At 39.7% G+C, this 22,175-nt stretch overlaps 2 protein-coding genes across 7 annotated transcripts; one reads left to right on the forward strand and one right to left on the reverse strand.

Moving 5' to 3' along the window:
- Nucleotides 1-6,534: 6,534 nt before the first annotated feature.
- LOC148410167 (uncharacterized) lies at nucleotides 6,535-22,016 on the reverse strand. 6 transcript variants are annotated; one of them, XM_088436649.1, is made up of 7 exons: nucleotides 21,801-21,884; nucleotides 13,887-14,148; nucleotides 9,969-10,087; nucleotides 9,292-9,787; nucleotides 9,141-9,202; nucleotides 8,839-8,884; nucleotides 6,535-8,045 (listed from the first exon to the last, which is right to left on the reverse strand). In XM_088436649.1, the coding sequence occupies exon 7, from the start codon at nucleotides 7,272-7,274 to the stop codon at nucleotides 6,696-6,698; it is 579 nt and encodes a 192-aa protein (XP_088292775.1). In that variant the 5' UTR covers nucleotides 7,275-8,045; nucleotides 8,839-8,884; nucleotides 9,141-9,202; nucleotides 9,292-9,787; nucleotides 9,969-10,087; nucleotides 13,887-14,148; nucleotides 21,801-21,884; the 3' UTR covers nucleotides 6,535-6,695. The 6 variants fall into 6 exon arrangements, with proteins under 6 accessions (XP_088292775.1, XP_088292776.1, XP_088292780.1 ...); XM_088436650.1 differs by having other exon boundaries at nucleotides 9,137-9,202; XM_088436654.1 differs by lacking the exon at nucleotides 21,801-21,884 and adding an exon at nucleotides 21,499-21,572.
- LOC148410168 (general transcription factor II-I repeat domain-containing protein 2A-like) lies at nucleotides 19,342-20,228 on the forward strand. The gene is made up of 2 exons (XM_088436835.1): nucleotides 19,342-20,086; nucleotides 20,197-20,228. Exons 1-2 carry the CDS (start codon nucleotides 19,342-19,344, stop codon nucleotides 20,226-20,228), a joined length of 777 nt encoding a protein of 258 aa, XP_088292961.1.
- Nucleotides 22,017-22,175: the final 159 nt, after the last annotated feature.

The following is a 22,175-nucleotide window of genomic DNA, read 5'->3' on the forward strand; positions in this document are numbered from 1 at the left end:
ATGTTACATCAACATGGCGCATTATTCCATCACATCGCTGCACTACCTGCGTTCACCACTATGTGTCGCCATTGCCCTCATCACATGACAATATATATATACACACATATATATATATATATATATATATATATATATATATATATATATATATATATATAAAACAATGACTGATAGAATAAATATATTTTACTTTTGTTTTTTTCTCAAAAGCCATACAACATTGATTTCTAGCACGCGTTAAACATTGTTACAATATAAAAATAAAAGCAGCATGTCCACATTGTAGCAGCATGTCCACATCGTGCACTTCCAGTGTAGTGATATGGATATAAGGGGGCTTGATTTAAGAATTGGGATGGAGATTTTGAGTTTGCACATGTATTCAATCAAGTCCCTCTGAAGAGGCAAAAGCTCTTACGACGATAAAGGTGAAGTTGACGGTGAATGAGTTGATTATGACGATGTATGGACAAATTTGCTCATAAATGAAAAGAAATCGTCAGTAAATCATCAACCTTGGTCAGGAGGTCTGCTACAACCGTTAATGTTTTAGATTCAACTAAACCCTAGAATGAGTGTATTTCATTTAGTAAGTAATGGATTTGTTTGTTCAGTGTAATTTAAGCGGTTGATAATACATATGGCTCTTTATTTGGTGCTTATATTTAGGCTAAGTGTTTCATATATATTACATCATATTTCCACTCAGTAAGTCAAGTATGGTTATGCTGTTATTAGAATTTTTTTAATTGTAAAAAGTATATGTATTCATTAGTTTAAATATGAGACAAAGATTACTACAGTGGACATAGTTACTTAAATCTTTAATAATTAAAACTTGTACAGTAAGTGTATTGTTATCCCTTCCTATTTACATTTCTTAGCCGTAGTCAAGGAACATGGAAGTTCGGACTTGCACTCATATATGGACCTCGACCTATGGACCGAAACAGGGAAGTTTTCACTTGAAATTCCAATTCATTATTGTTATGACCCTGTTGGTATTTTTTGTTTTTGTGTTCTGCTGTTCTCCTTCTTTTTGTGTGCGTGTGTGTGTCTTTCTTTGAAAGAGTCAGTTGTGCAGGTGCTGTTCCCTGCTTGGCCAGCTTGCCTGATTGCTGCCCTATTTAAATCACCCGCCGACAGCACTCTGTCTCTCTCTAGCCATCCCACCGCCTGTTCTCAGAGACCTTTTCTAGTAGTGTGGAATATTGTTTGAATTGACTGTGTTTGTTCATATTATAAATACTTGTAAATTGCTAGAGCAGTAGTAGGAGGGAGATGTCATTTTTGTTAAACCTTTTTCTCCTGTTTTTACGTTAGGTAGGTAGTTGAGCCAATTGTCATTTGTTTCCTTTTTGTTTGGCTTGTGAGGTAGGGCTTTTTTCGAGGATCTTTTGTTTATTTTGGCACATGTTCTCCCTCTGAAGTTCAGTACTCTTAAGTGTCACGGGCCTTTTCTGGTGGAGAGAGAATGGGGGGGAGCACACACAAATGTTACATCCCAGTTCCCCAAGACTGGGTGTAACATTATGACCTGCAACATCTTCACAATGCTCAATTTTCTCCTCACCATATTCCTTACATTCGTGTAAGTTGGAGACTGCTGCTGGCGGTACAGTCAGAGTGCCTGTGAGATGATTGTCTTGACTGTCTTGAAAAACAAATTCGCAACCTAAAATACTGGTTATTGGACACCCAAAACACGCTAATACAAGCTATAATTCTGAGGGACTAATGTGGCTTACATCACTCTCAAGGAGCATCTCTGGTCCAAGCTCATCCCACAAGTTTGATGTGAACAATTTATTTGGGCCAGTTTACAATCTTTCCTATCTGGACATTTTTAGGATTGTCCTCAGCCTCTTCTTTAACTAATGGGCAATCCTCAAATTTGTCGGTTTGTTTGATATCTGACATTCTGTATCAAGTCCTCCAGAACTTTATGGTTGCAATCTGCACTTTGTGTTGTGTTTTATGATCAACATTGAACATTGAGTGCGGAAGATAGTGAGGGCTGTGGCCACTGATTGCCGTAACCTTGCAAATGCTACAAACTTTTTTTTTTTTAATCATTCTATTTACTATAAAAACTCAAGGGTTTTTATTTGATATGTTCTATCTAATTCTAACCCAATGTGGCGACCCTCTCACCACTAGCACACATGCTCCACATGACAGTTTCACTCTTCTTTGACTCTAAACCAGTGCTTCTCAATTATATTTTGCCAATAAAAAGGATTATTATCTAGAAAAAGTGTAAGTAAAGGTAAGCCGGCATCCTTTTTAACATAAAAAAACAATGAAAATAACTTCAACACCTTGAGGAGACTGTACTATTCCTATGGGTCTCAAAATGCCCCAGCATTACCGAGGTGTATCATAAAGGGCTACCAAATTTTTCCAAGTTATTGAGTTTTGTATTTTAGTTTATATCTTACTCTCTTAATGCAACATACCCGCGTTACCCTTAAGTCACATCATTATTTTTGCCACCTTTGTGCTTTTCCATAGTGTTAGAATCTGTCTCTTTGTTATCACAAGCCCATTCAAAACAAAACACTAACGACCCTTATTTAACACCTTAAGTGTTTCAGATATCCCAAGAATAATTAGGATGTGGTCTGATGACCTCTGACATAACACCAAAAATAGCAGTCCTAACCCAGTCAATGGTTAGATACGCCATGTAAGATGGGTAGCAGTAGAAACTTTACATTTGTCACTTAAAGAGGAGCTGTCCGGATGGATCTTATGTAACTTGTCTTTTATGAAGTGAAGCATATAAAAAAAAACTTTATGGCATAAAAATCTCAAATCAAGTCTCATCATATGAACAGGAGTTAATTCTCTGTTCTGGTGGTGTTTTTTTTTTTTTTTTGGTGGGATAATATCAGGGTTTTCTGTTTTGGGTGTTTGTGGGCAACAGGACAGTAGTGTGTACGTATAAAATCTCTTTTTTGTAAAAATTCAAAGATGGAAATTGGTAACACACCAAATCTAGTGAAGCCATATTTTCCTGTGATCATTTTAAGTACATGTTGCCCATCAACTATGGACCTTTTGCTCCTCCTATGGGGTTTGTATTTCCATCGGAAGGATTTAATTAAAAAATCTGATTGCAAAACTCCTTTTTTTTATCCAAGAAAAAAAGGAACACCTTGAAGCAAACTGAGGCGGGGAACTTACATTTTTCAGAGGATGAGGAGTGCAATTACCAATTATGTAGACCAGATGGCATTATCATGCTTTACATGATATTCAAATGATGGATGTCTGCTTTCATTTATAACTGTCTGTCCCACAACTAATGAAGACTACTACATTACCATTTGTCTAAATTACACCTGTCACATACACTACAAGTAAAACACAATATTGCTGAGGTTGACTTATTTAAAAAACGTCTTTAATTGGGGAATCAAACTTCTATCTTGCATTTTCTGGCCAAGAGCCAATCAGGAAAAATGCAAATTGGGTGTAGGCATTGGTTGCTTGACAGAGTGACTGCCTGCAGTGCATCCACATCGCAGAATGTTCTTATCAGTAAGCAATTTATTAATGTAAAACATTTAAAAAGAAAAATCTTTTAACACTTAATTCTAAACATTACTTTTAACATTTGGTCGGTGATATTGTGTATGAGTTTTGGTTTTTGAAAATAATTCTTTGGTAAATTCATTGTTAAAGTCACATTTTTAATGCGCCATTTTTTTCTTTCATAGCATTCCGGTCATTTGTCGTTCCGTTGGCAAAATGGGTGTCCGTCGGTGACGGATAGACGTATAGTCCGTCAGTGCTGACGAAGTGCCCACCTCTGGAAACAAATGGAGCAATTGTGGGAGGAACACCAATTTGATTGCATTTATTTTCTCAAACTGTGAAGTGGGGAGTGTGATCCAAAATAAAAAACTGGACTTTCGTTTTTCAACTACAGATAGGTAGAGCCAGGTAAAACTGTTAAAAGAGACAGGAGTGTTATTTTGTTACTTCTATTTCTAAATAAGTTATCTAATGTAAATCTAAATTGGAGATTGAGCAGGTGTGGCAAATCATTCATACGAACTGGCATTAAGACGCTTTGTCCACTTTATTTGGTAACCCGAAAAAAGTATGAAAGACATTTTATCTAAAACTGTTGAAATAGCAATCTGTGTAACATATAAGAGTCAATCATCTGCATATGAGGATAGTTTGTTGTGTTTTTAGTTGCATACCCATGTATTCGTTGATGAATCCTAATGCTTTGGTGGTTCAAAAGCCAGTGCAAAAATCAATGGAAACAGGAGGCAACCCCGTCTTGTTCCTCTGCCTACTTTACTTACTGACTTACTTTACTTTGTTGGTTAAAATTTGTGCTGTAAGATTTTTGCAAAGAAGCCCAACAAGTAATAAAAGACAGGTCCAAAATTGAATATGGTTAGGACCTTGTGTAAACGATGCCCCTAATTCTTATCCAATGTCTCTTCGGCATCGAGCACAAGTATAGCGAGGTCAGTGGAGGAATCTCGCTTTGTACAAATGCCATTACAGAGACGTTTAAAGACAGAGCTTCTTTTGGTTATAAAACCGGTCTGGTCTTGGTAAACTAGGCTTTCCAACTGTGGATTCAATCGACTAGCCAAAGGTTTAGCAAATATTTTTCCATTGACATTTTATAAACAAAATAGGGCAATAAGTACTTGCCTCTTATAGATCTATCCCTCTTTTATGGACCACTGTAATTACTGTTTCCGTGAGGTTTAGTGGTAGTGCACCTGTGGCCTGGGTGTGTTTGAGCATTTGCAATAAATAAGGGAAGCGCTGGTCACTAAAAGTTTTGTACATTCTTCCAGAGAGATCATCCAGACCTGGTATTTTGTTGTTTTTCAGGGAGGCAATAGCTGTCTTAATCTCTCTAAATAACTCTAAGTCTCTACAGATCAGTTCTGAATTTAATGAGCCACCTTGTTCTGCATTTAATTTGAAAAGGCTGCATCCAACTAAGAAATCCATAATAACTTTCAAGTGCAGTCAGCCTTGGATGTATATAAGACAAAATAAAATGTCTAAAATCTATTGTTTATGTCCCACAATTTGCAATTACCTATAATCTTTAGCCTTTATTTTATTCAACAATTGTTTTTTTCTGTCTGTGTGGAGTTGTGAGTTAAACTTCCAAAATTTACTTGCTTATCCACATCATATAAATGCCGTATATAGCATATATCTCTGACATTATTAGTAGAACATTGTAAGTACCCTCTAACCTGAGCAACGAATATGTCCAATGAATATATGGCTCTCACACAGTGATAGTGCCTCAATGAGCTTTAATTCCGGTCAAAATATTGATGAGAGTTACTTGATACTAAAAGACTGTCACAGTCCACCAGTCCAATCACCTAATTTCTGTCTGACCACACCTGCTCACCTCTCTCCCCCCAATCAGCACCAAACTGATTCAACTCCATCAGACTGAAGTTGTGTGATGATTCTTTTGCACGTCAATGGAAGCAAAAAACATATTTGCTTGAACTGAATCATTTTGAGACAAATATTGATTCTGAATTGAATCGCAGACCCCTAAATCAAATCGTGTAACAAAGATTTCCGCTCATTTTGAAGAACATAAAATGGCTTTGAAAACATTGGAATACACAGAATATGAATCACTGGACATTGAAAATTATATTGACCCTGACAATAACTTCCGGAATATCATCAACAACAACTGCTGCTACTATTCAGACGATCAGTTCAATACAACGGTCAGGATGGAACACAATTTATCAATAATCCACTTTAACAGCAGAAGCCTCTGTGCCAATTTCAAAGACATTAAAAATTACTTAGGAAGACTCAAGAAACCTTTTAACATAATTGCTATATCAGAGATCATTTTCGTTTTGCTTTAGTTTTATTTATTCTAGTCAGATAGATTGAATATTACTAAATAAATTGGGGGTAGGAGTATATAAGTTTTTTTTTACTTCTCCCTGCTCCTTTTTTGAACCTATGGGAAGATCAATGCTCGTATTGCTATTGTCTTATTGTTGCTGTTTTTTGTTAAATTATTATTATTGTTTCTTTATGCAAAAAAAGGCATTGTACACATTTTTTTTAATTGTCAGTCTTGCTTGATTTTAAGTTCAAAAATAAACTTTTGTCATCGTCATTATCATCATAATGACTTAGCTTCTTTCAGCGCATACAAGCTGTATCTCCTGGCATTCTTGTACTTTGCCCAAAAATGCAAACATAGAAACACCAGCATCAGCATTTAAATCATGTTGTTATGCTGAGAGATTACACTGATCCCCCCTACGCAGTTAATGGGGGCTGTCAACCCCCCTCGAAGTCTGAAATCCGCTAAGTAGGGTATCAGTCCCTAGATTTCTATGTACGCCTCAATATAGTTGCAGAAACAATAAACAAACCTTTTTTTGTGTGTGTATTTTTTGGTTATTTTATTTGGATGAAAATGATAAATGAAATGAGATGAAAATAAACAAAAATAAATGACAGGTTACACTTACAATTGCCCCTGATGGTGACGACGATGAAAGACCTGTGCAGGGTGATGTGCTGTAATGTGTTGGTTGCACAGGTCGTAGTGAAGAGCCTTAGTGCTCCTCTGAAGCTGGAGGAGTAACACCTGTAGCAGCAGTGTTTGTTTTCCTTGCGAAAAACATAGTTATAGGCAGTTGCTGCTATTGACGTTTCTTTTGTTGCAGAATATTTTTGTATGGTAGCATGATGTCCTCCAGCCGATTAGAGAACTCGACGGCGCGCACCATATCCTCGTCAATTTCCTTGGCCTTCTTCCCAAGGGCGCGACCCATACAACACAGCATGTTGAGATTTTCGAGGGTTAGCCCTCTGTGTTCTTCTTCGTCTTGTTCCTTTGGGGCTTCCTCCTCCTCTGACGCAGATTTCGTCATCTCGACGAGGTCCTCTTCTGTTAATATTTCTGCATGGCAATCTACAAGGGCGTTGACGTCCTCCTCCGTCATATCGGCGAATCCTTCCATTTCTCGCAGAAGTCTTGCCAACTTCACTGCCTTCCTCACTGCTGCATTCTGATTTTTTTCGGGGGCAAACCCCTCGTAGTCGTGCACTACATCTGGCCACAGTTTTTTCCATGCGGAATTTAAGGTTTGCTCTTTCATTTCCTTGAGAGCGATTTGGACATTTGTGAGGCACGACGCGATGTTATAGTTGTGCCAGTGTCGCTTGAGGTCAAACTCCTTGTCTTCGCCGTTGTCTATGCTTCTTACAAGGGACTCCATCCATCGTTGACCTTGTGTACAGCGCCTTGAACGCCATTATGACGCCCTGATCCATGGGCTGTATTAGTGACGTCGTATTAGGAGGTAAAAAAAAAACACTTGTACCCCTTCCACGTTGAAATCAGTTACGTGCCCTCCAGCGCAATCCATGAGGAGGAGGACCTCGAAAGGCAGATTTTTTTTGGGCGAGATAAAGTTTTACTTGGAGGATAAAACATCTATGGAGCCATTCTAAAGTTAGCATCTTTGTTACCCATGCCTTTTTATTCTACATCCAAAATTTTAACGCTCTTGGGTTTTGGGACTTGTAAATGAGGCCAGGCTTGATCATGTGCCCAGCCGCATTACCGCACATAAGGAGTGTCAATCTGTCCTTATGGGGCTTGTACCCCGTCTGTTTGGTCTCGTTCTTGATGAGGAAGGTGCGAGAGGGCATCCTCTTCCAGAATAGCCCTGTCTCATCCATACTACACACTTGCTCAGGGACGTATCCTCCTTCTTCTATGAGCTTCAGGAACTCGTCTTCCACATAACGTTTGGCTGCGATGGTATCAGCAGACCCAGCCTCACCGTATAGCACGACACTTTTTAATCCTGAACGTGTTTTAAAGCGTTTGAACCAGCCCTTGCTGGCTTTGAACGTGTTGTGAACACTGGCTGGCGTCCGTTGGCTGGTCCATGGCTGTGGTTCTCCTTCTGCAGCGTCTCCTTCAGCGTCACCGTCGTTGTCTTGGTCGTCGTTCTTCTCTTGGCCTGCGTCCATCATTACCTCTGTGAAGGTATCATACAGTCTTTTAGCTTTTGTCCGAATAATATTAGAATCAAGGAGCACGTTCTTGTCACTGCAGTCTGATATCCATAAGGCGAGTACCTTCTCCATACGCACTAGGGGCTTAGCCAAATCCGTGACAACGCGTTTTGCCTCACGATCGAATGAAAGGTTGTAGGTTTTGCGGATCTTCGCCTCTTCTTTCTTTATGTAGCGAACCGTGGATTCGTTTACGTCATATTGCCACGTGACAGCAGCGTAAGTTGGCCCTTGTTTCAGCAAATCTAAAAGTTTGATTTTTTTTCTGAAAAAGTCATCATCTTGCGCTTCTTATTCACCTCACCAGTAACTTGCAATGCTGGGCGTTTCTTAGGGTTCATGATTAAAGAGGTTGTTGAGTTATTCACCAAAAGATCACAAAAATACACAGTGGCAAAAAAAAAATACTTCTTGTCGTGCTTAGTAGCAGTAGAGAACGATGCTGTGTTTATCAATAATGAGGGATCAGCGAATCACGTGATATGAAAGCCAATCAGAGGCCTTGTTTCACTTTCTCGAAAAAATCCACAAAGTACTGAGACCGCGAAGTAGGAGGGATCCCTGTTTAGCCGAAAAGTTCTCAAATGCAGATGGCAATATCTTTTCTACACAGAAAAGACAACATTTTGACGTTTTACATTTTTTTCTCATCTGGTGTTGTGACTGCTGTTAAATTACGGTGGTATTTGTATCCAAAACTCTCAGAAACATCCTTGCCTCATAAACAGGGTGAGTAAATGCTTTTCATTTACTCACATAAATCAGAATTTGGTTCTGGAAACCCTCAAGTTCAGTTGTTGATCTGTTGAAACACACACACACACACACACACACACACACACACACACACACACACACACACACACACACACACACACACACAAAGCAAACAAAAATGGCAGTTGAGCGTATTACTGCTGCAGTTTATTAAATGTAATCACCTATACATCCTTAAAATACAGGTTAAACAAAGATGAACAAATCTTTACTCTCTTAATAAAACAACCTCAACTGAATTTTTTTTTGTGTAAACAAAGGCATCACAGATACTTACGTACAATTTATAAGGTCATTGTACGTGTCCTCATCCAACTCCTCAGCAATGCTCATTTTGTGTAGGCTTATGAAACAAAATGAAATTTGTCATTCACATGAACATACAAGGCAGAAATGCAGTGAAACAAGCGTGAAATGTTTTTTATCACTAACCTTTGTTCAAGGACATCAATCTCTGAACTTGCACCTGCACCCAGTTGGAGGACAATGTTTTCTTCCGCTGTCTGCGTGCTAGTTGAATTTCGGGTAATGAGAATAATGTCAGATCAGAGACTGGAATAAACTAGTTTTTTCATTAAGTTTTTAATACAGAATATTCTGGGCACAGAATACAGGCCTGTGATACAGGCAAAGGCTGTGTGATCAAGCAGAAGTGCAAAGGAGTACATCCAAGGCAAGTTTTTATATACTCTTAGCAAGGAGATACTGTGACTGAGACAAAACTCGTAGTTATCTGAAGTTTCTACCTTGACAGACATCAATGGTTACAGTTGTAGCCAGTTGGTTCAAACAAACTGAGTCACACGCTTTTAATTAAAGCTAGGTCATACAGAGTTATGAGGTAGCACACAAACATGGTTATATCTGTTATTATGCAGTCTTCACTATATGTGTGTTATGATACAATCTTCAGACCTGACACACATATCTGAAAAACAAAACAGAATTAACAGGGAAGATGAGTCATTCGTTCCAAATAATGTTGTTTCATTTGATAAAACATATTAGAAACATTTGTATGTGGTAAATTAATGTGCAGTACCTTTCTGTCCCACTGGAAATATTTGATATTCCCAATGGACCCACAATTTCAATTCAACGCTACTCACTCGAAAGGGGTCTGATTGCAGGCTGAAGGACGGGGACGTGTAGTTTATTGGAAGTGTCTTTATTGGAAGACGGAGGCATGTAGCTCTGTTTTCGGGGGAGGGCGGATTGAGCTCCAGGTCTATCGATATAATAATAATAAAAAAAAAAAGACAGATCGGGAGTGCATCGTAAGTTAAATTGTCTGTAATTAAGGAATTTAAGAACTTTTATATTGGATTTGAATAAATATGGGTCGCTGAGCAATACAAGTTTGTGATTGTTCTTCCTCGCACGGTCAAACTATAAGTACAGTATTGTAGAATTAAACAGTACATACACAGTTATATATACAATATACATTAGCTCTCCAGCTTTTCCATATAAATCATCTTCTTACTTCTCTTTTTAACATCACTAGCAATCTTGGGACCAATGGCTAACCAATTAAAGTTTGAATTTATCACTAAAATGCACAATAAATACGGTATTGAAAGCACCTCAAACGAGATCAAGTCTTTAAGCAGCCATCTTTGTGACCCTGTTCTCTGACCAATAGCAGACTGGCATCTTTGTGACCCCCGTGATGCCAACCAATAGTAGACCAGCATTGTAGTGGCGTAAGCAGTGACACAAGTAGTGACGTATGAGTGCGTTCCCCCTAGTAGACACGCATACACACTGACCGCAGTGTTTGAGGTCTTGTAAGGCAAAAAAAAAAAAGGCGCGAAGGGGGGACGATAAAAAAGTCGGAAGGGGGACAAAACGTAAGCAGGGACGTTGTAAACTGGGGTCCACTTTTTCTCAGATCGTATGCCTGTTCTTTTTTAAGCTCCTGTTTGCTGTCCCTCAGTTAAACGCTCCTGCTCGCAGATGTCGCGTTATTAACTCTTCCACTGCCGCTCACTTCTCCGTCATTCCTCCTCATGTGCCAGGATACAGAGGCTCTAATTTCACAGTTTCATGACAGCTGTCAAACTGCCTTAGACATTGCAGCTCCCTTAAAGACCAGGAAGCAGAAAGCTAAATCAGAGCCCTGGCTAAATGAAATAACCCATGCAGCCAGACAGGTGTGTTGAAGAATTGAGCGACAGTGGAAGAAGGACAAACTGCAAGTGTCCTTTCAAATGCTCAGGGACTCCTGGCAAGATTACCAAGCCACTGTGAAAGAGGTAAAAAGAAAGCACTTTTCTGATATTGTTCACTAATTTGTCATAAGCCTCATTTGTTGTTTAATGTTATCAAAGCTGCACTGAGTCTACCACAGACTGGTATTAAGGCCTCCCCTGCTGTGTGTGAGAACTTTCTCCACTACTTCATCGATAAAGTCACTTCCACCAGAGCACTTCTTTCATCTCCTGCTTCTGACCCTTCAGTGTTAATCCCCCCTTCTGCTATGTTGGACATGTTTGAGCCTGTGACCCTTCCCTTTGAGCAGGAGATCGTGGATCGTTTGAAGACCTTAGGTTTTCCTGGTGATTCTATCCCACCACGACTTTTTAAGAAGGTTTTTTCAACCATTGGCCCATCTTGTCTTGCAGTTATTAATAGCTGTCTGTCCTCTGGTGTCGTCCCTGTTAATTTTAAACATGCAGTTGTCCAGCCTGTGTTAAAAAAATCTTGGCTGGATCCTATGATTTTGGTGAATTTCAGGCCTGTCTCAAAGTTACTTTTCTTCTCTAAAATCGTAGAGAATGTTGTTTTATCACAACTTATGGACTTTTTAAATTAACAAATAACTCTTGAGATTTTCCAATCTGTTTTTAAAGCATTACACAGCACAGAATCAGTGCTTTTAATAGTTTTTAATTACATCTTTTTAGCTACTGACTGTTCACTGTGTTGTTCTTGTACAACTTTAGATTTAACCGCAGCATTTCGATACAGTTGACCATGAGACTCTAATCAATCGACTGGAGCAGTGGGTGGGCATCAGTGGCATAGCACTGGACTGGTTCAGGTCCTACCTGTCACACCGGACGTTCTGTTTCAGCCTGGGTGATTCTGTGTTCTCCACTGCTCCTCTCTCATGTGGGGTCCCACAGGGCTCTGTTCTTGGCCCTCTTTTATTTTCTCTCTATCTGCTCCCACTCGGCTCCATTCTCAGGGGACGTGGCATCTCTTGTCACTGATATGCAGATGACAGCCAAGTATATGTTCCCCTAAAAAATCCCAATTCATATTCTATTAATCCACTGATTAAGTGTTTAGAGGACCTTAAAGGTTGGATGGCGCTGAACTTTTTAAATTTTAATGAGAAAATGAATGAGGTCATGATCTTTGGTGGTGCTTCTGGGGCACCCTTCTCAGTTGACCTGGGTCCCTTGGCGCAGTTTCGTGTCCCACTTGCAAAAAATCTTATAGGTGGAGTAAAAGTGGATGCTAATCTTAAATAAGGCAACCAAATTAAATCTGTGGTGCAGTAAAGCTTTTTTCAGTTGAGGCAGCTAGCCAAAATTAAACAAGTTCTGCAGGGAAAACAATTTGAAACAGTAATTCATGCCTTTGTGACGACTCGATTGGATTACTGCAATGCACTATATTTGGGGGTTAGTAGGTCTTTCATTAGTCACCCGCAACTGGTTCAAAATGCTGCTGCACAGCTTTTAACTGATGTGAGTACATATGAGCATATTTCACCGATTTTAGCTTCACTCCACTGGCTGCCTGTCTATTTTAGGATTCGTTTTAAAATACTCTTATTTGCTTTTAAAGCCTTGAATGGCCTTGCCCCACCTTACCGAGCTGAGCTGCTGCAGCCGTATTCCCCTAGACATTCCCTCAGGTCAGCTAACCAGCTGCTCCTGAGAGTGCCTAAAACTAGGCTTAAGCTCAGAGGCAATCAAGCATTCGCCTTCGCAGCTCCAAAACTTTGGAATGATCTGGCGCTGCTTGTTAGACACGCCTCCTCTTTTTTTCTTCTTAAAACTCTCCTAAAAACCCACCTTTTCTCTATGGCTTTTGACACCTTGCAGAGTATTGACTAATTGTACTTGATTTTACTGATTTATTGTGCTTTTATTGTGTTACCTATTTATTGTTTTATTTTGCCTGTAAGGCACTTTGGAAACCTTACGTTTGTTTAAAATTGTGCTATATAAATAATGTGGATTGGAAATCGCAAGTGTGGTCGCAATCACTTTTTGTGTACTCAATGTTATTTTAATGCAGTACTTCGCAATTATTCTCTGTCATGCCCCTATGAAGAAGATGGGGGCTTCTGCGCAAGCGCAAATGAATAAGTCAGTGGCCCTAATGCTTAATAGATAGCTGTAATCGTCAATCGGGCCATGAGTTCGCCATCTAGAGGCCTCAGGTTGAACGTGATGTAACTGGATGCTCATTGCATGAAGACAGTGCTATATTGATCCACCATGTTTAATGTTGGAATTAGTTAAATAAAGTTATTGAAATAAAAAAAGACAAAAACATGTTGCTCAACCATAAGCTAACGGCAACCATGAGGCATAGCGTACATCAAAGTCAGACCTGCAGACAAATAGCAGAAAATTCAAATCTACTTGCTTTTTTTTTTTTTAAACCCACAATGGCTGAGGAAAAACAAAACGGACATTGGACCGATGTGACTTTCAGCATCGACGCCCATGTCAATACAAAATGATTTATTATTGGAAAAGAAGCACAGAAACTCTACAAGCAAGTCATTGAAGTCTTTCTGAGGAAAGAAAGAATGAATTTTGTATTGAATGAAATGGGTGATGGAATAATTGTGTGTATATATATATATATATATATATATATATATATATATATATATATATATATATATATATATATATATATATATATATCATATAAAAGCACATTGCTTGCATCTTTTTACCCACTCACTCTCATACACGCGCGCACACACACACACACACTCACACTACAGACATAAACAATTCCTTATATTGTAATATTTTGAAACTTGTAACCACCTTCTTTGTAATCTTTGTAATAAAACGAGGAGAGCCCCAGAACACCGGAAGACCCTGGTGCTCGCTCCCTCTTTTATTTGACTCAGAGTTTTGACTTTTTCTCCAGTCTTTCATTATTGATAACGCTGACATAACTTGGTCCTTCGAGCCGGATCCCAACATATCTGCAGTCGTGGGGGGGCTGCTGATAGTAACTGAAGACGCACAGCCAGACTTGGTGTGTAGAAGAAGTCCACTTTCCCGTGGCCGGTTGCGTCAGCGTCTTCCCCGGGATCGTTGATTGACGGCATGCGTAACCAGCAACAGAAATTGAGACGGGGAGAAGACATAAACTGTGAGTATAGTCTTATCTAGTGATATAGTCTTATCTTAATAAGTGACACCAAAAACAGGAAGACCTTGAAGTTATAGAAGGTTAAGAAAAGAAAAGGTTCAAGTCCTGTGCGTCTTAATGGCCTCATAATATTTTGGCATAACTGTTGTGGTATGATAGCCGGTTTGTGAGACGTGAAAAGTGATTGTGAGTGTGTATGCAACAAGTCCACCAGACTGAAACAACAGTGTCACCACAACACAGTGTTGCCTGATTTTTTTTTTCCTTTTTTTTAACCAGGAGAAATCCACTGAGATTTACATCTCTTTTGCATGGATGTCCTGGAGAGGAGTTTATGGAAACCAAAAGTTAACAAAGGTTAAGAGGGGAGGAAAGGAGGACAGTACAGTGGGCCCCCGGTTTACGAACCCCCTGTCTTGCGTATTTTTCATCTTACGACGTGGACCGTGGCGTTTTTTGTCCCCCTCTTACGCAAAAACCTTTCGTCTTACGAACCATCCATTATGCCGGTCAGTGTGTCCGCACTATTTTTTCCGCGTTGCTGCATCAACAAAAACAACTTTTCTTGCTTGTCACGGAAATGCCGATATGCTATTGGTCAATTAAGGCAGTTACAGAGATGCCGATATGCTATTGGCTGGTGTCACGTCAATCACAGAAATGCCAATATGCTATTGGCCGAACTCCCTCATCTTGCTTGATGGCACGAGCTGGTGAGTGTGTTGTGAAGACTTTACAAACCTTTATCTGTTAGACATGGCTTCTAAAATAGCAAGTGTCGGTAAAGGAAGAAGTAAGAGGATGACGACAATACAAACGAAGCAGGGGATTATAAATACGACGGAAGCGCATGCATAGTTAACCTTGCTAGTGAGTATGGCCGGAACCGCTCGACAATCGGTACAATTCTCAAGACCAAGGAAGCCTTTAAAGCAAGCAAGTCTTCTAAGGGCATAACTTTCCTTGCCAGGGGACGGACCTTGGTCTACAACAAAATGGAGAGGCTTCTTCTATTATGGAAAATGGAGAGGAAAAAGGAAATCGCAGGTGATATGTTCTTGTTTTTAAAAAAGCTCTCGTTTAAAAATAAGTTCTCGTTCAAAAAAGTTCTCGTTTTAACTACAAAAGTCATTGTTTAAAAAAAGTTCTCGTTTGAAAAAAGTTCTCGTTTAAGGAAAAAAAAAAAATCTGCTCCCCTTCGCCTCCACCCACCACCAGCTCAAGTCACAACGCCCAAAAGGTAAATATCATTTTTCCTTGGTATATTTATGTTACTTAATTTAACTGTACAGTAGATTATGTTACTAATTTTTAATATGTGTATAAAGTCATAATGTTTTTACCTAAGGTTTTTGCATGCGTTGCACGCATTCACTAATCACAATCGCCTTTATTGTCGTTGTATAGCATACAACGAAATTTGGGTGCTACTCCTTAGTGCATTTCGTTAAAAAACAGAATAAATAGAGTAAAATAACGGTTTTATAAATACAATGTTTAAAACAACACACAACAACAGCATATGTAGTGGTAGTGTGGTCTGAGGCTTTTCTCGCACGCAGTACACATATTGCACATGGATGAATAATAATAATAACAATAATAATAATAATAATAATAATACGGAAAAACAAAAATAGTTATGGCAGCAGTCAGTACAGTAAATCATTTACATGAACAACTAGTAACAAGGAGTTTGGAGACAGCATGTTTGAATTGAGCAAAAAGTATGGGAGAGCTGAGTTTCAAGTGGGCTTGCAAATCGTTCCATACCCGTGGACCAAAATAGGACAAACTTTTTCTCAGTTCTAATAGTGGGAACCTCAAAACGCAGCCAGCTGTTTGACCTGAGGTCTAAAGTGGAATGAACCTTATTAAATTTGCAGCCGATGTATTGTGGAAGGGTACCAAAAGTAGCTTTATAAGTCATGTGATACCAGTGTAATAGTCTTTGATTGTTGAGGGATGATAGTCCTGTGAGGGAATAATTGTATTTCGTCAAGGACCTTAAGAATGGCGGTAATTGTGCTATGTCTTGGTCTAAACCCAGATTGCAATGGGTTAAGGATATTGTGGGAATCAAGCAAATGGCGAAGCTGGGTAGACACCAGGGACTCAAATAACAAGACTTGAGAGATTAGACATTGGTCTGTAATTGTTCAAATCAGAGGGGTCTCGTGATTTTAGCAAGGGTGTGACATGTGCTTGTTTCCACAATAGAGGAAAATTTTGGGTAGAGAAAGATAAATTGGAAATATCAGTCATAGTTATAATAGTAGCAGATGATTGGAGAAAAAATGGGTCAAGACAATCAGGCCCTGCCGATTTTTTATCATCTAAAGCCTTTAGGGAATGCAAAACTTCAGATGTTAAGAAAGGGACAATATGAAAGTCGCGGATTGGTACAGGTGATGTTGCTGGGGCTACAGAGTTTGAAGGGACAGTAACACTGTTGATGGCCTGAAGTTTATCAAAGATAAGACCAGCATCATTGAAGTGATAATTGAACAGGTTGGACATTTTATGGATATCACAAGCGAAGGTGCCACTTTGTTTCAACCTTTGTGGGAGAGTGGTTAGTGATTTGTTTTGTATTGTTTTAATTGTTTTCTAGACTTTCTAATTGTCATTTGAGGTCTCAGTGGTTAGGGAGAGGTAATATTTAGTTTTGCATTTTCGAACAAGGGAGGTGCATTTGTTTCTAAATTTGTGAAAGTGTTTCCAAGCTTGAATAGAATTTGTTTTTCTGGCTATAGACCAGTGGTCCCCAACCCCCGGTCCGCGGACCGGATCAACTGGTACCGGGCCACGTGGGCTGCACCCGAAATTATGTTTTGAAGATGATTTTGTTTAATGGTACGCGCACAATGAACGCGAACGAAGCGAAAAAGCGGAGAGTTTTGTATTGTAGTCAATGGAGTTCGCGTGACTGGGCGCAAATGCACGTCGGGCGACGCGATGGACACGAATGGAGCGACGTTAATGGCCGCACGCGGTCACAAGAAGCGAAATTTCGCCTTTCGCGTTTTTTTTTTTTTTTAACTTTTTCCGCGTTTCGCGTCGCGTCAGCAAATCAACTTTGGGAACATTCAACGGCTCACGCAGCTGGCAGGAAAGAATCATGGCGGCTGCTTTGCGTTCACCGGGAGCGATCCAACACGGCCAGCTGAGCTTTCAATACAAAACAGAGCCAAGCAAGAGCACTCACCTGGCTTGTAGAAAGGCGGAAGCGAGAACATGGGCCAACTGGTATGTGCAGCGTTTGCTTCACTTAACAGCTGTTGAACCGCAGTTACTGTGCTAAGCTAACGATAGCGCAGCATGGTCAGCACAATATTTAGCACGGTCTCGGCCACTGCCACATTGAAAACTTTTGGCGCCGCCTCTGGCCGCCGTTGATATAGATAGGGAGAAGGATGATGTGGCTTTTAGAGCAGCCAGCATTTTAGTGTTTCTGACACATGCAATGCAGCAATGGTCACTGATGTCATTAGGAAATACACCTGCTGACAGGTATTTTTAAGGTGCATTTGTTAGGATGACAACTATAAGAGTGCCTTTACCTGTATGTGCTGAGCCAATTCTAAGGGAGTATCATTTAATTGAGTGACATTTAAACAATCACAGCCCTGCTTTAAATTTGAGGATTTCTCCTTTAGCCAATCTAGGTTCGACTCTTTCAACAGAATCAATTCATGGGAGACGAATTTGGAGAGAAGGTCTGATAAATTTGAGACAAAATCTGTAGTTGCTGAGGAAGCTCGATAACATCCAACTATAGTAATGGGTGCTTTGGCTACAGAAATTTTGACTGTCAAGAATTCAAACTGTCTGGAAATTGAAATGAAATGTGTTAAGGTTCCGTGTATGTGATCTGAGACATACATGATTACGCCACCAGCCCTGCTTAGTCGATCAGCTTGAAAAACTTTGTAACCAGCAATATGAATAGCTGAGTCGGGAGTGGATGGATTAAACCAGGATTCTGAAATGACTACTATGTCTGGCGTGGTTCTCAAGAACCAAATTTTTAGAATATCCATTTTTGGCATAATGCTTCTGGCATTAAAATGGAAGAAGCCAAGTCCATGCCTGTTTTTGAAATCTAAGGGTGTCAAGAAATTGTGTTGGTCATTTACCACAGTAGGCTCTGGAACTAAGTTGTTGTCTAGGAAAGCAGGAGAACTGAGAGCCGGTTGGGTAGTTTTTAAAGAGGTAGAGTAAGCAACAGGTACCCTTAGATTTCAAAAACAGGCATGTAATAAGATGAGTTATGTTTTGCAACAAGAGCAGGTGCTTTATACGGTTTAAATGGCCCAATAATATTTAGGCACGACTGTTGTGTTGTGGACGAAAGTTTAAGGCAGGTGTCACCAACACGGTGCCCGCGGGCACCCGGTCGCCCGCAAGGACCACATGAGTCGCCCGCGGGCCTGTTCCAAAAATAGCACATCTCATAGAGAGCTGCGTCTAAAAATTAATTTTGTTCTGTTGCTATTATTTTTTTAATCACACTTGTATGTATATAGATTTAAAAAATACTATCTTAAAAATACTTTAAGGTTAACGCGCACAATATTTACCTATGGGCAGTAAAGTAGAGCTTGTGGGATGTGGAGAGTAAGCTAGCGGGCGCTGTATGCACTTTCGTACCCCAAAAACATGGCAGAAAAAAGAAAGAAAACGTATCTCTTTCACAGTGAATGGGAAGAGGAGTTCTTTTTTACGACTGTAAAAGAAACCTGCGTGTGTCTGATTTGCGGGACGACCGTGGCGACAGCAAAACGGCACAATGTGGAGAGACATTTCAATACGTGTCACAAAAGCTACCATGATAAATATCCACCTGCAAGCGCCCTACGGGCAGAAAAAGCCCGTGAGCTAAAGACCGCTCTGGGTAAGCAACAGTCTTTTTTTACGAGGCCGGCCAAAAACTCACAAAAAGCAACCGAAGCCTCGTTTAGAGCTACACATTTTCTGATCAAGAAAAAAAAGGCATTTACAGATGGAGAAGTTGTCAAAGAAGCGATGTTATTAATTGCTAACACTGTATTTAAAGACGAGAAAAATGGAAGCGACCTAATCTCCACTCTTTCCGACGTCCAACTGGGGGCATCTACGATGGCAAGACGAGTATCAGCTATGTCCAGTAACTTGGTCGATCAGTTGGAGCAGGATCTGGCGAAGTGCAAGTGGTTTAGCCTCCAGTGCGATGAGTCCGTGGACAGCAGCAGTACAGCGCAGTTATTGGTTTTTATCCGGATGGTGTTTAATGATTTCTCCACAAAAGAAGAACTCCTGACACTACTGCCCTTAAAGACAACTACGAGAGGAGTTGACATTTATAACACGGTGAAGGAGTTTTTCGTGCAGAAAAAGGTGCCATTGGAAAAGCTGGTAGCGGTGACAACAGACGGGGCTCCTGCTATGGTCGGCCGACAGACAGGTTTCATCGCTCACTGTAAACGTGACCCAGACTTCCCCAAATTTCTGCATTACCATTGCATCATTCACCAGCAGGCGTTGTGTGCGAAAGTGATCGGCTTTGGGCACGTGATGACTCCCGTTGTGAAAATCATAAACAACATCCGCTCCAAAGCAAAGCAGCACAGGATTTTCAAGGTACTATTAGAGGAGATGTCAGCAGAATATGGGGACCTACTGCTACACACAGAAATCAGATGGCTCAGCAGAGGACGAGTTTTGCATCGTTTTTTGTCTCTTTTGCGTGAAATCAAAGAGTTCATGCAGTCCAAAGGCGAAGATGTCTCACTGCTAGAGGACACAGAGTGGACACTTGACCTTGCATTTTTGGTGGACATTACTGGGAAACTAAACCTCCTGAACTGCCAGCTGCAAGGCAAAGGTAAGACTGTTGTCGATATGATAAGTGCTTTAAATGCATTTAAAGCCAAAATGAATGCATTCTCTGCAGATTTACAGAGAAAAAAAGTTCTGCACTTTCCCTCTGTGCAGTCAGTGCTGAAAGACAATGCTTCTGCATCTGAGACATTTGAAAAAGTGGCAGAAAAGTACATTGAAGTAATAAACAGACTTGGGCAAGAGTTTGAGAATAGGTTTTGTGACCTTCATCAGCTTGAACCATGTGTGTTCTTCATTTCCAACCCTTTCATGAATGGGGACACAACATGCTTTGCTGAGCAGTTAAGTGCAACGTTCAACTTGGATGCTGGACAGGTGGAGATTGAAATTATAACATTGCAAAATGATCTCCATCTCAAAGCCTACCAGGCTGCACCAAACTTTTGGCGCCTTGTTGACACAGAGAAGTACAGTGGAGTATGCACAGCAGCCATGAAGGTTGCCAGCCTGTTTGGCTCAACCTATCTCTGTGAATCAGCATTTTCTGACATGAACTTCATCAAAAACAAACACAGAACACGCCTCACTGATGCACATCTGAGAGACTCACTCAGTTGCAGTGTCAAGTTACACACCAGATTACAACACACTGGTGAACAGCATGCAATGCCAGTCTTCCCACTAACCAAGGACGGATACCAGATGTAGTCAGTGACAACATGGTAGTGCCATGGCAAAGTTGAATTAAAATATTGAAGAATTGTGTTCAATTTAAAAGTGTGTTCATGACATTTAAAAGTTATAATTTTGTTAAACATAACACAGACTTGGCCATTAGTTCAAAATGTGAAATAAAAAATGTATTACATATTTAAAAATATGTAAGTTGATTTTGTTTAACATTACATAATTGTTAACTTTTTGAAACATGTTGCAACATAGTTCATGATTTGTTAACAGGGCATGTCAGTGGCTTGTGCAAATGGGATATTTTTTGCTAAAATGTAGTGATGTAAGTGATCATCTGAAAATGTAACAAATACTGTGATTAATAGAGATAAAGTGTTGAATATTGATATCTGTTTCCCACCTTGTTGTCATTTTTGATAATCATTGTTAGAAATCATTAACATGATCAGTGTCTTTACATAGGTGAGTATTACTAATCATTATAAATAATGTATAACTAAAGGCAAACTGAGCAAATTTGTTATTTCAGAAGAGCGTATCAAACTGGTAGCCCTTCGTATGATTCAGTAACCGTGAAGTAGCTCTCAGTTTCAAAAAGGTTGGTGACCCCTGGTTTAAGGAGTATAGACCCCCCCAAAAAATTGTCTACCAACTGCAACATCCTCTCTTTAACAACATTCTGTCTCCCATTGTTTAATTGATAGATTAATTTAGTGAACATTGCACACACTGGTAATATTATAAATACTGTATATTAAACACAACCTTTTATACAAGATCTTTATGCCGTTCTCACTACGAAGCGTCGGGTTTTTCGCCAGCTAGAACGTTGGATAAACGGACTGTCTTTCCTTTTGCTCTGCTTTATTTGAACAATGGCCATTGACCATGACCCTCTTTAGGTGGCCGTAAAACTAGAAAAATAAAACTGCTAATCAGCTAATGATGCATAGCACCTCTCGAGCTAACAAACAAGTTGCACAATGAAAAAGTACTCTTATGTCCAATGTCTCTAACGATAAACAAAACAGATGAAGTGTCATAATTTTGACAACTTGTGTACTTACAGACAATTCTTGTCCAAGGCAAAACAAAATAAGATCAGCAATCCTCGAACATTAACCTGTTGTCTTTGCGTGCTGCCACATTGGATAACTCACGTCTACTGAGAAAAACAATATTTTGAAATAACCAGAAGAGGGTGCTCTAAGTCTATGTACAAATCTAAAACAACAATAGTGGTACTGCACTTCTGAAGGGCAGAATAATCTTATTTAATTGACATTTTTTACAAATATTTTTAATAATATATTTTAAAACTCTTTTTGAGCACAGCCATTGATTCACATCTTTGCAATTCTATTTCATAGTTGTTCCATAAACTGACTCCTTGAGCAGATACACACATTTGCTTGACCGGTGGGGGGAAAAAAAAAAAAAAA

Source organism: Hippichthys cyanospilos, chromosome 16 (genome assembly GCF_059441005.1).
Source record: "Hippichthys cyanospilos isolate Australia breed blue-spotted pipefish chromosome 16, RoL_Hcya_1.0, whole genome shotgun sequence".
NCBI lineage: Eukaryota > Metazoa > Chordata > Actinopteri > Syngnathiformes > Syngnathidae > Hippichthys > Hippichthys cyanospilos.

Excerpts from the sequence above, each read along its gene's own strand:
- LOC148410168 (XM_088436835.1), top strand. The coding sequence starts at position 19,342 with ATGGCAAGACGAGTATCAGCTATGTCCAGTAACTTGGTCGATCAGTTG. Across the intron at positions 20,087-20,196 it reads CTGCCAGCTGCAAGGCAAAG|TCAGTGCTGAAAGACAATGC; the intron begins GTAAGACTGTTG and ends CCCTCTGTGCAG.
- LOC148410167 (XM_088436651.1), bottom strand. The coding sequence starts at position 7,274 with ATGGAGTCCCTTGTAAGAAGCATAGACAACGGCGAAGACAAGGAGTTT.